Raw genomic sequence first — 14121 nt, 5'->3', positions numbered from 1 at the left:
TAAGCCACCTAGTTTGTGGTCATTTGTTACAACAGCCCTAGGAAACTAATACAGCTGATTAAACTATTCAGTTTTACTAAAGTCTTTAGTTACCAATTTGAAAGCATAATGGATTCATCCAGATACAAAAGAACCATGGCACTGAGTAACAAAATCTAAAATTGTCAGTCCACCCTAAAGTATTTACTCAGCCTATATGGTTTTCCCTCTCTGTACTGAACACGGATTTTAAGTGGGTATTTTTTCTGTTGTGAGGAAATTATTCATTTGGGAGAAAATGTATGTCAGAACTTCCAATCCATGATCTTAGTGCTCAGGAAACTTAATTCAATAAATGTGCCCTCATGGACTAAAATTGTTTGTGAACTTAACAAATAATCAAATCATTCCTTTAATCAATCAGAAGTCTCATCCTTTTGTGAAAAGTGAATGCATTTAAGATTTTTTTAAATGTTTTATTTATCTTTAAGACAGAGAGAGAGCATGAGTGGGGATGGGGCAGAGAGAGAGGGAGACACAGAATCAGAAGTAGGCTCCAGGCTCCGAGCTCCGAGCTGTCAGCACAGAGCCCGACGTGGGGCTCGAACTCACAAACTGTGAGATTGTGACCTGAGCTGAAGTCGGACACTCAACCCACTGAGCACCCGGGCGCCCCAAAAGTGAACATATTTTAAATATAATGTTGTATTAATGTGATGGAATAATTAATAACAAAATTTTCAATATTGTGAATTTAAAACACTCATTTTATTTCTCTAGAGAGGTTTCCAAGAAAATGGTTGATGTTCTATCTTTCATTATGCTGCACATATGGGAAAGTTTCAACAGGATCCTCACAGGGAATGAATTAAAGTGTAATTGGAAAGTTGAATTCTGGTTTTGAGGTATTTAAAATTAGATAAAGGGAAATAACATAGAATTGGTTTCTTTGAAATTATTTATATAAATTAATTCAACAATATTCATTTAGCACATACTATATACTATGAAATGCTCCAAGGACTGTGGAAACCAAAATGACGGAGACATAATCTCCTGTTCCAGAGCTCACATTTTAATAGGATACACAAGAATGTGAGCAAGAGATGGAAATGTAATGTAATAAGTGTTATAATGTAAATTTGTATAAAATGTTCTAGAAATAAAGATAAGGGATGGTTGAGTCTAAGTGAGCATGTTGGGGAAATGTACACCGAAGAGTTGATTGTGAGGGGAAGATGAAGGATGAATGAGAATTCCCTGGGTAGATACCATGGAGAAGGGCCTGCCAGACAGAGGGGACAGGCGTAAGAGAGACTGAGAAGTCAGAGAAGACTTTCTACTTTGGTACTGGCTTGGCAGTGATCTTAACAAAGAAAGAAAAATAGTCATCACTTATTTAACATCTTCTATTTGCCAGACTTTGTGTTATGAATATAATTATGTAATGATGTACTATAATTGAAACTTTAAAAAAATGTTTTAAAAATCTTTGGTGCCTGGAATTTATTTGAGAAAAGGGAGGGAGTACAACTGCCATTTAATGTTTCTGCTTTCATATCACCAAAGATCTACATTCACGTTTAAGACGAAGTGTTTATTTGTTTGGGAAAAGCAACACGATGAAATTTCCATTATGCAAATAGAACCAGTGGGATGGAAATAGTGAAGTTTGAAATGATGAGGGTATAATTTATTCTACATGGTATGAAAAGGTATCCACTGAAGGTCAGAATCTGCTGTTGTCTATTCTGATCATGACTGGGAATCTGGCCTCAGAGATGGGAGAAAATCTGTGTTTCTTTCTGCTGGGAAAAGTTGGAAGACTCCAAATGCTGGGTTGGAGGGAGATGAAAAAGACTCTGGGTGAGGGTGGGTTCTGGTACCATGACAGCGGTAGGCTAAGGTCAGCAATGGACAGGAGAAGACTCCCTGGTTACAAGACATGGCTTGGACTCCAGAACACTCTTCCCTGACACCTGGTTTTTAAATTACTTTCCACCTTAGAAGCCTCTTTTGTTAACATAAAGCTGTCAGTAAAATTTGGCTAAACATTGAAGTTGTTCTTGTATTAGTTTGCCAAGGGCTACCTCAACAAATTACCACAAAGTAGGTGGCTTAAACAACAGAAACTTATTGTTTCATGATTGTAGAGGTCTAAAATTAAGGTGTGGGTAGCATTGGTTCTTTCTGAGGACTATGAGGGAGAAGTCTGTTCTAGGCCTCTCTCCTCAGCCTGTAGATGGCCATCTTCTCCTTCTGTCTCTTCATGTAGCCTTCCTGCCTTGTGTATCTCTCTATCCAAATTTCTCCTTTTTATAAGGAATCCAGCCGTGCTGGATTAGGGTCCACACTAATAACTTCACTTTAACTTGATTACCTCTGTGAAGACTGTCACCAAACAAGGTCACACATTTTGGGGGGAATGGAAGTTAAGACTTCAACGTATGAATCAGGAAGGACATAACTCAAACCCATAACTGTTTTTCTTGGAGGAATCAAAAGAGAAGTCTGTGTCACACTATGAGAGAAGTTGTATGAGAAGTGTGGCCAGTTTGGAGAAGCTGATAATGAAACCAAAGAGTCTGCTGTCCAGAATGTAGTAGCCTGGATGGAATTGTCGTCTGGGCAACATTCTTACGAAGATTCCTAAAATGTTGGAGAAGGGAATTCTGAAAAAAGCCTGTATTTGCTGTTGCCAACTGAGTTTGAAACTTATGCATTATTACCTAGGCATTTGTTAACTAGGCTGATGATGCTGGGGCCACCTTGGCTACAAGTGTCATTATTCCAATTTCATACTAATAAAACCACAACTCAGGACAGCTGATGACTCTCCTAAGACACCACTGTAGTACAAGCCATGAACAATTTTCAAACTCAGTGTTTTTGGCCCCAAACAGTGATCTTTCCAAAGGAAAAAGAGAGAGAGAAAAATAAATTTGAAAATAAATAAGTTAATCCCCCAAACTGTTATTAGAAGATAAACTGTCACATCACTTTATCTCCAATGTTTCACACATAATAGGAGCAAAAACAAAACAAAACAAGCAAACAAACAAAAACAAAACACCCAAAACTCTTTGAAAGACTAAATCACATCCAGGTAGAGATATACAGGGATGCTAGGGAATTAGAAGAGAGATTGGTGGAGAAATTCAGATATTAGAGACATGAAGAAAAAGGGACAAATAAAAGAGAGTAAGAAGAAGAAAATTCTGAAGAAACAATTCTAGTAAATATTAGCTGGGAATAGAGAGAAAAACAAATGTAGGTCAGGGAACAGCACAATTTTACAATGGAGAGAAAAATAAACAGAAGTGAGGAGTGCCCCAGGGGTTAAAGAAAGAAAGATTTTTCAAGAAAAAGGAAATAGTAAATAATATTAGGATCAAGAACCTAGAGTAAGGGTGAGAAAAGCATAGGGTACCTCTTTCTCCAGGATGACAAGGAAGGTAGAGGAAGAGAAGATTATCAAAGATGTATACGAATTTTGAGGTGAAGGGTAGGGATGCAGATTTGCCTAATGATATGTTTTATTTAAGGAACAGGAAGTTGAGACATATGTTGAGAGTAAGAGAAATCAACATAAAGCAGCGCCTGCAGAACAGAAGTTAAATTTTGGTGTGGTGTGTGTGAGTATTAAAAAAGGAAGTTCTTTGAAGAGAAATAAGGAATCCCCAGCTCCAGCCTCAATGATGCCAGAAGGGACTGCTTCCTGGGTTTTTGCTTAACAAAATTAATAGTTGGGGAGCAGGAATGGCTTTTGGGGTAGATTTGGGGTTGAGGATGATTAGGGAGAAATCAGAGCAGAATAAAGACAAAATAACAAAAAGCATTAAAAAATATTATCTGCGAATATGATTACAATGACTGACTGGAACCCGGCTTAGTGGAAAATGCAGGAAAAGCCAAGACATTTAAGTGGCAAAAGGCCTGGAAGAGGGGTGCACAGACCATCCAGGCTTTGATGAGTTTGCAGAAAATTTTAGAAACGAAAGAACAGAATATCATCTATTAGACATCTGCCTCTTTTAAAAAGTGGAGATAGAATGTGAATTGAGTTATTTGGGCATAACTTACTCTGAAGTTTCTCCTGTTGGCTAGAAGCATGATATTTCGAAATCAGTGTTTATATTCTTGTTTCCTGAGATAAGCCTTTGCAATTTCCATTTTGTATTAACTACCTAAAACTCTCCATAGGACTCTATTTAAATTCAATGACTGTTGGAGCACCGGTGGTCAAAGCTGGTGTAACACATCTTTTAATTGTGGTACATTGAGTGGTTGGGGGATTTCATCGTCCTTAAATGTAACAGAAGACAGATATTTAACATTCCAATTAAGAGATTAGAGAAAGGTACGTCTATATACTAAAAAGAATAAAAATTCCTTTTTATCCTGATGTTCTAGCTTGAACACTTACACCTCTTCATCTATTGCAGAGAATACTGGGTGCTTAAATTCAGTCCCCCACGTGGCAGAACAGTGCTTATGGAACAGTAGTTCCATAAAGTGGAGCTACACTTCCAAATGCATTTTTCTTTTCGACAATAGCCTTTTCAAATATTTGTTATCTTTTAGCCAGCTATTCAAATTCCTCCATGAGTGAAAACCTAAGAGCTGGAATAATAAAATAACGTTACCAACCTAGGGAGGCTGATTTCCACTTCCTCTTCTTGCATCTCAGAGAACCATTTCAGGATTCGATGCGCAGTCATGCGCTTTTCCATTTCTTCTATGTTCACATCTTCTGCAGGGAGTATGATGATTAAACTAAACTCGTCACCTTTATAAGGTAATTCCAAAACCTGGTAGTTCACGGAGGAGTCAGAAAAATAGCCTGGAACGGAGAAATAAAATATTAAATATTCTTGGCAATTCCCCAAATCATGCTTCAAAGCATGATTTCTCATCTCACCATATTTTGTTCGCAAAAGAGCCTTCATCATTGGAACTTTGACTGCTGCACCATCTTTCTTAGTAAAATTCATCAACTGTGTGTTCTCTTTTGTGAACTTCTGCTTCCAATCGCCCTTGAAATAAACAGCATTCACCAGGATGAGCCGAGTCAGAGGGCCAAATTCTTCCCCGGAAAACATGTCTTTAATTTTCCCTGTGAAGTGGGTGCAGGAGGAGGCAGAAAGAGATGTGCAAGAGCGACTCAGTGGAATGCTTTAAACAGAATTAAAGCACAAATTTCTTTTGCAGGTCATTATAAACGGGGTGCTTTATCATCTAGCCTTGGCAATTTTGAGAGTAAAGAGGAGCACTGTTACTTATTTCACTTAGAAACAGGTACAAATGAGATCTCACTAGGAACCCGGAGATACGAGATTGTCTTAGGCAAACCTGGACAGACCTGCTATTGGACTCTCTTCGGCGAGCTTGTTTGTGTAAATCGTTTTTCAGCCAGAAAGAATGAAAACTGAATGTCCCTTCCTGCATATTTATTGATGATTTACAAACTTTATTTCAAGTTTCTCCAGCAGGTCAATCAGAATTAATAAGTCAATGGTACACTCAAACCTTCTATTCCTGTGGCTACAGCCACTGACCATTGGGAAGGGACAAGAATGGAGTTGTTAGTATGATTTTCTTCCTCTAAACAACCAGTTTGCTATTTCTATGTCCAGTGACTATTTCAGTTAAGAGATAAAAGCACGAATGAGTGCCATGGAGCTGTCTAGGGATATTCATTTTGTGTCCCATCAATGGGACTTTCCTGTGAACGCTGCTCAAAACACCCATCTCACATTTTGAACCATGCCTCCCTGAATGACGCTTCCTATCAAGAATACGGTAGCATCATATATCATCATAATTTTTGGTAGCAGAATGAATGAACAAACAAACTACTGTTAATCAAGGCCTGATATATGCTTGTTATTTCTCATACATCATTATCAAACCTGCTAATAATCCTGAAATATTTTAATAGTATCCTCATCTTAGATAGGGCATAGCTTAGAACCGGTTAGGATTTGAACTCAGATCTGAAGGACTTTAAGCTTGTGTTCTTTCTACTATGTCACTCCATAATCCCTGAGGAATTTTTGCTAGCTTATATTGAGATTAAAGTTTAGATTACCATGTTTATGATAGGGTTATCCACATTTATTATTAAACATTAACCCATCCAACGGAGATGTGTTAATTATTTACAGTATATGTGGGAAAGAAGGCAGTTGAGGCCGACAGATCTAATTTTTACCTGGCCCAAGATATTACTTGGCCGTAGATTAAAAACCTATGCTTAAACAAAACTTATTATTAAAAGTTTTCCATTAAAAATTCTCTAAATAGGTGTCGCTGAAAAAATCTGTATGCTTTTCAAAGCAGCTGACAATTTCTCTCAGTTTTACAATTTAGTATTAATTTGAATAACAGGGAAGCAAAATGGGAGGTTTGATTCCTCTGAGCCACAGTTTAACAGGGAAATATTCAACCATTCTTTACTTTAGGATATTAAAAACCATGAATACAATGGCAAATAATGATTTTATGAAAATGGGAAACTTTACCATCTGTTTTGCTTTCCACCCAGGTACTTATTGTCTCTGCAGAAGCCTTTGCATCTTGAAAATCCACCAGTTTTATGGCACTCTGAAAAAACTCCTTGTTGCTATGGAGATACTGTTCTTTCACTGTGAATCCTTCTTGAAGGTAGAGGGCATTGGCAAGATTAAATGTAAATTCTTGCCTTTTCTCTGAGATGGCAGAGAAAAATGACTCCAGCACAGAAAATTCTTCTCCTAAAAAATAATTATAATGTATACTGACATATTGAACAACATAAAAACAACAGCTTTTCAGCTTTACTTCTAAGTGTTGATTCATATCACCATTTTTTGCACCCTTAGGTAAAACTAACGATCCTTTCTAAGTTAGTATAAATATTTTAAGCATTTATCTTCATACAATATGCATTTTATAAAGAACTCAGTTCTTATATAGAAAAAAAAAGAATGTCCATGTAAATTTGAAATGTGTCAAAAACAAGAATGTGCATTTAAACAGGCTGAAGGAAATTCCCTTTTTATAGTCAAATTTAGCTCATTCTTACTTGTTGGAAATTTATCTTTAGAACCTCATTCTTTGCATAACATGCGATATATTTATGGAAGGAGAATACTAATGAATACTGATGGTGGTAGGACAGTGATGAGCAATCCTTTTCATTATTGCTTTTATTTCAGCTTAAGAAAGTTCTCATAAGAGATGAGCAATGGCACCTGTCCAAGTTTTGAGATTTATGAGGTAATCCCTGTAATCATCTCTAGAGATGTGCAAGAATCAGAATTGCCTATTTCTTCAGGTTCATGAATGTATATCCTGTGACTGTCTACATGAACAGTACCAGTCTTAACCATTCCAACTATCACCACTAGTCAACTGAGTCCAGTAGAGTCAGTTAAGAATCACTGTTGGCCTATTATTTATTTACCGTTGGATTATTCTGACCACCATGGATTGTCGGGAAGATACATGTGCCTATGAGAGAATTCAGGTTTGATCTTTGTTCAGAGGCTTCCTATCCATTACCAAAAATATAATGTTTTTCATTCCTATCTGGCTTACTCCTGGAATTCAATCATTAAGTCTAGGAACTCTATTTCAAATCAAAGTTTCTTTCAGGGCCATTGTTATATTTTGAGTTACATACTAAAAATACCACTTTCATAACTTAAAAGTTGAGTATGCCTAATTAATCTTTATTGAAGAAAATATAAATCGTTCATCACTAGAAGATACCCACTGAATAAAGAGAGAAAAGTTTTACTGAGAACTTGTCTTGAGTTGTCCACTGGAAATGTGATGGCGGCCGGGGGAGATGCGTCTGCGCACTTTAGCAGAGAGCTAGCAGTCAATGGGCATCTTTGTATAAATAAGAACAGCTTCCCTCACAGGTGGGGGAGGAGGAGGGTTTCAGCCCAGTGGCCTCATATCTTGTCTAGCTGAGTGGAGCTTACATTTCCATTCCCACTTGTCTCCTTGTCCTCCCCTGCTCTTGCGCAGGTACAACCCACATAACCATATCGCAGGCCCTGGGAGGTATATTTCATTATGTTTCAAACTCCATGATGCTGCATTCTGGAGATATAGATACAGATATAAACAATCTTAGCCCTAAAAACTTACTTCCCTTAGGTTGGATTAGAAGAATTTCAGTAAGTCTTTACAATCCTAGAATTCTTACATAAGGAAGGAATGAAAGTTAATCTATTTAACTGGTTTCTGCAATGGTTTTAGATGCAATCATTTGCTATTTGAAGCTGAGGAAATATCTCAATAAAGGCAAGCTACAGAGACTTTCTGAGTTAAGGCATGTGAGTTTTTTCAAAAGAATTAATTAAGGTCAGAAATGAAGTGGCAGAATTTGAAACCAATCTTCAGAAGTTTGTAATTTATGGACATCTTTAAAGGAATGGGGGGGGGAGGGGAAGGGGAGAAAAAATAGTTCCAACTCATTTGTCAGAGCAAATAGATTTATGTCATGTACTTAAGGTCCAAGACTGTGTGACAAACAGTCAGTTTCCCTTTGATAAATCACTGGACTCAGAAGTCAATGAAAAATGTCATCAAGTAGCACAAGTTTGGAGGAGAATATAAAGTTATCTGTCTTATAAATTTGATTTAATTTCAGATTAATAACCTCTTCTAGCACAGATCAAAACGAATATGTATACATGGCTCCCAATAAGCAGTGAGAATAAATTTATTTCATTTCCTAAAACAGAGTCATAGAACACCTATAGGCCATGGGGTGAATATAACTTTTGGTTTGATTGTACTAGTCCTCCAGAAAATGTTCTAAAATTCAGTACATGTTTACTTCTCCTGCTATTAAGAGCCCAAAGGCCAACTGTGCGTGAAATATGAGAGATCTAAAGATGAAAACAAAGGCAGTCATAGGATTATAGATTATTTTAGCCAAAAGGTCCATATGAATCATTTATTAAAACTCTTCTTTTTATAGTGAGGAATCTAAAATCCAGAGACGTACAGTCACTGGAGAGGTGCCAAATCACAAGATTATTTGGTTTTGGAACTGGGATCAGAATGCAAAGCTGACCCCCTTTCCATAACACTGTTAGAATAGCAAGCACCAGTTAGTCTTTGATTAGTAAGCAGCATGTTAGAGGCAAAGCAAAATGGAGCATTATCAGATGCTCAGTAGACTAGAGAAGGTAAATTCTGAGCAGAAGTTTTGACAATTGGGGGAAAGAAGGAAAACTGAGGACACTGAGAGCCCTGTGGGGATAGGATGCCAGGAATTGTATGACCATCTGTAGAATAAGCCAGGTGTTAACATAAAACAGCCAAGTATGACAGGTAGTAACTTTTGATAACCACTGGGAATGGAAGGCAGGGCCAGGACCAAGATGAGTCAAGGAGGCATTTATATTGAGCATGAAATTTAATGAGATGCCAGCAGACTCAATAATCAAGATAATATTTTACTGTAACAGTAAAAATCAGTATTAATCAAAGAAATCCATGAGGTACATTTGTAAAAATGCTCAATGAAGACAGGATCATTACTAGTGATTTTCCTGTTCCTCTTGGGTTCCAATGTGGCCCTACCAGGCACCACCTTGTGATCTTATATCTTGTTCCACCCTTCACACAACTTTGCTCTTCTTTCTTTAGACCATCTGGGCCTCTTCTCCATTTCCTTGCTCTCTTCCACTCTGTTCCCTTCCTTAACTCTGTCTCCTTTTTCTTTGTTCCTTAATTCTCTCCTCCTTTTTTTCTCCAGAGTTTATTTTTTCATATTTTCTCTCTCTCTGGCTCATCTTCCTTTTCCTTTTGCAATAACCTTCCAACTGTATCCCTGTGTCTCTCTCCTTCACAAAGCATAATAGCAATTTTGAGGGGCGCCTGGGTGGCTCAGTCAGTTGAGTATCCGACTTCGGCTCAGGTCATGATCTCACGATTCATGAGTTTGAGCCCCGCGTCGGGCTCTGTGCTGATATCTCGGAGGCTGGAGCCTGCTTCAGATTCTGTGTCTCCCTCTCTGCTCCTCCCCTGCTCACACTCTGTCTCTCTCTCAAAAATAAATAAAGATTTAAAAAAGTTAAAGAAAAAAAAGAAAGCAATTTTGATAGATTTTGTTACATGTGTTATAATGTTAATGTTTAATTGCCCGTCTATATTTTCCCAAGGAAAATATAATATATTGCTCTTCTGATCTAGAACTCTTACTGAATCATTTTTGGAATTTATTCTGGACAAGCTACTTTAACCTTTCTTTGCTTCCATGTCCTCATCTAAACAGCAGGGTTATGTCTGCCTCACAGAGTAACTGTAAATATTAAGTAGGAGAGCAGATATCAAGCACAGAAAAAAGTGTCTGCTACACTATATACATGTTTGATAGTGTCATCATCATTATTGCTATGATTAGCATTACATTCACAATCCAGAGTTGTTAACATTTCTGTTTCTCTACAAGATATACCCATTTAGAGTAATTTAGATTTCAGAGGCACTAATTTTGCTAATTTATCTTAGAGTCAACTTTACATATCTTTATAAATGTATTTTTACTTTTCAAAGCAGTATCAAGTGACGAAATGCTTCTGCGACTCTCTTATGGGATTTGCTGAAATTAATCTAGACAGTCAAGACTAAATCTGGAACACAGTGGCTTCATTTTACATTATTCACAAAGGAAAATTCTTGCAATTAACTTCACTATCACCAACTTCTTTTCTACATAAAATTGCCTTTATTTAAAATGAAGCAAATGAGACTTTGTAAAAACAGAAAGGCAAATTCCTAAATTTAAGTGCTCTGTTCTAAGGCAAACATACTGAAATTGGTTATAGTTATAGTGATTACATTTCCAAATCGAAAAATCTGGAAATTTGCTCTGATGTTTAGGACATATTATCTGACAGTGATGAGGAAGTTTAAAATTAAAATTATTATGGAAATCGAGAACACAGGATAGCCCGAGAAAGGGACAACTGCCCTTTCAAACAGGACACCAGCACCAAAGCTCTACAGTAGCTCAGATAGGCCTTTGGGAGACTCTAAGACAGCAACCCCTCAAACGCCAAAAGGCCTTGGATGGTTTATGTAATTTTTTTTTCAGATTTTCTTTAAAAACTATTAACCAAACAAGCTTTTTAAATGTATAAATTAATACTTTTTCTTGGTCTCAGTTAAGTGAAAAAGTTAAATTTTATTTAGAAAACTAACTTTAGAAAGCTAACAAAGTAATGAGAGATGCACACAAAGATTTCTGGGTAAGGATGCTCGTTGAAGCATTTTTATAACAGAAATACTGGAAACAACCTAAAGAAGAAGGGTTAAGTAAGTAATGATAGTTCCATAAGAGGCCATGATATGCAACAATTAAGAACCATATTCTGAAACTGATGCGAAAAATGATCATAGCATCATGATAGTGGAAATATAAACAAACAAACAGAAGACCATACATATACACACATTCACGCACACAACACGATCTCAATTAATTAAATCTGGCTAAACCAGACCAGAAGAAAATATACTGTCACACTCACAGCTTTATATCTGTATTAAAAATAATAAATTCTTTTGGTAACATTTTCATTGGGAAACAATTAAAATTATTATTGTATACAATTCTCCATTTTATTATAATTTTACACTTTTGATAACATTTTCCATTGATTTAAGTTGTGTCACCCTGAACTTCTAATTTAAAAAAAAAATTTGGCCAGATCTTATCCAGCATAAATAATCATATGTAATGGGGCACCTGGGTGGCTCAGTTGGTTAAGCATCCAACTTCAGCTCAGGTCATGATCTCCTGGTCTGTGAGTTTGAGCCCCGCATTGGGCTCTGCACTGATAGCTCCGAGCCTGGAGCCTGCCTTGGATTCTGTGTCTCCCTCGTTCTCTGCCCCTCCCCCACTCATGCTCTGTCTCTGTCTCAAAAATAAATAAACATTAAAAAAAATTTTAATAATTATATGTAAGAATCTCACCAGTTGAGTTTTCCTGAAGTTTTAACGTTTGTCTTATCTGCTTCTGTGCATTTCCTTTTGCTCCCAGTTGTACCATCCCAAGAACCAACGTTGTTCCAAGGGGGGAAAATATAATGTTGTCCTTATGAGATAAACAAATAGCTTGATAAAGATCCACTGCAAATTCGATATTTCTTTGAGCCAAGGGTCTTGAGGCTTGACTTCCAGAACAAATCAACAGTAGACTCCACAACAAGATCTTATCCATTTTGACTTCTGTGCATTAATTTAAAATTCATTACTTTTCAAAATAACCAGAGGTGACCATAGTGAGCTCAACTGACAACCTTCTTCCTATTAGAATTCTTTGTCTTAAGTCAAACATTATTACAAGGAGATTCTCATGCCAGTTTGCAGAATAAGCCTCATCTATTAGGAGAAATAAGCATGTGCAAATGGCATTTTTATATTCCTTCAAGAACTAGTCCAAAACATAAGGCAGTCTTCTAAAATCAAAGAAGAAATTATAATTCTGGAACGTCAATAGCAATATGATCTCTAAATAGCTAAATGATACTTTTTCCTATCTTTGCCATGGTTTTAAGTGAGATACCTGTAACTCTTTATCAAGGGAATCCTCTGTCCACACTACTCGAAAATGGTTTATAGATGAAAAGAGAAATGGAATAAAATATGAAGACACTCCAGTGTGGTTTTGAGCCTATAATAGTGCAAAGTTAATGTATTCTAAATCAGTTTGAGTAATCTGGCAAAGTTTTTATGGTATGAATTTTCATACTTTGTGGACTCCTACTTCTACAGGGTGAAATACCCTAAAATTCACATTGTACTTTTTCAAAGGAAGGAAAAACTCCGAAAACCTGTAAGGAAATGCAATTAAATGTAACACTACAACAATAACAAAAGAAAAAAGCACTTTTTAAGAAACCAAGAATAATTTGACAAGTTAACACGTAAGAAAGCTGCAGCTGAAAACTTTAGCCAAGTCACAACACTAATGACACCTTATTCAAGTGCCCTCCACTAAAAGTACAGGAAATTCAACCATCTGATTACGTCTTGAGAATGAGTTTTGCAATATTAGACTTCATGGAATACTGACCCCAAAACCTCATAAATTTTAGTAACGCTAATTTTACCTTGCAAAAACTATATTTCAGGAACTCTTAATAACTCCTAGTTTCATAGGTTACTGGGAAGTAACTGTTCATTGGGGGTAAAGATGAAAGCCTCCAGAACAATGTATTGTTACCCTTAAAAATGAAGAACTATATTTCTAAAGGGCTTTTGCAGACCATTGGAAGGGTCACCATGACCCATAAGTGGGTTAAGAGTCACTATTACATATAAAGATTACTAATAGTCAAATACTCTCTAAAGCTAATCTGTGGAGTCATTATGTAGCTACTTCAAATTGCCTTCTAATATTTGTAGCTAAACTCTATTTGTTTAGATATACAATTTGCAAAGAAAAAAGACTTCAAAATGCAATTTAAAACAAATGTTAAAAAAATAGCATGTTGGTAAATTGCAAATATAAATATATATTATCAAATGTTTTATTGAGGATTAAGTTAGTACATAAGGTTGTGATTGGAAGGGCAACAAAAGTAAAAGCCAGTGTGTAAGAAAAGTTTTATACACAAAAATAAATTTGTTTACCATTTTCTTTCTTTTTAATGTTTATTCATTTTGAGAGAGAGAGAGAGAGAGCACATGTAAGAGGGAGGAGGGGAGAGAGAGAGAGAGGAGAGAGAGAATCCTAAGCAGGATTTGAGCTGTCAGCCTAAGCCCAAATGGGGCTTGAACTCATGAACCATGAGATTATAACCTGAACAGACATCAAGAGTCAGACTGCTTAACCAACTGAGCCACCCAGGTGCCCCTATGTATCATTTTCGAATACATTCACTATCTCAGAAGATTTCTGATTAAAAACAGAAGTTTGTAGATATATAAGTAGTCACAATGTTATTAGTACTTTTAAGTCATCAAGTGGCAGTTCTTTAGGCACATCTTTATGTAATTGGTTTGTAATACAAAAGTAAACAATACTATGAAGGATACAAATTTTTCCTTATGGTAGAATCTGAGGGGTATCCTCTCATTATACTAATAATCTTAATAATTAAAATTTATATTATTTGAGCATCGGG

At 36.4% G+C, this 14121-nt stretch overlaps 1 protein-coding gene across 1 annotated transcript in view; it reads right to left on the bottom strand.

Annotated features, from left to right (window-relative positions):
* The window catches only part of SERPINI2 (serpin family I member 2), a 31141-nt gene extending 18929 nt beyond the window's left edge, over nt 1-12212 (bottom strand). The window contains exons 1-4 of the mRNA XM_007077056.1: nt 11966-12212; nt 6504-6734; nt 4901-5095; nt 4630-4822 (exon numbers count right to left, since the gene is read on the bottom strand). Of these exons, the coding sequence (XP_007077118.1) occupies nt 4630-4822; nt 4901-5095; nt 6504-6734; nt 11966-12212 (866 nt within the window). The remainder of the gene's footprint in view (nt 1-4629; nt 4823-4900; nt 5096-6503; nt 6735-11965) is intronic.
* Nucleotides 12213-14121: the final 1909 nt, after the last annotated feature.

The sequence above is a fragment of the Panthera tigris genome, chromosome C2, assembly GCF_018350195.1.
Source record: "Panthera tigris isolate Pti1 chromosome C2, P.tigris_Pti1_mat1.1, whole genome shotgun sequence".
Classification (NCBI taxonomy): Eukaryota; Metazoa; Chordata; class Mammalia; order Carnivora; family Felidae; genus Panthera; species Panthera tigris.
Note: the sequence above shows the minus strand (reverse complement) of the source record. Positions and strands in the feature narration are given on the sequence as shown.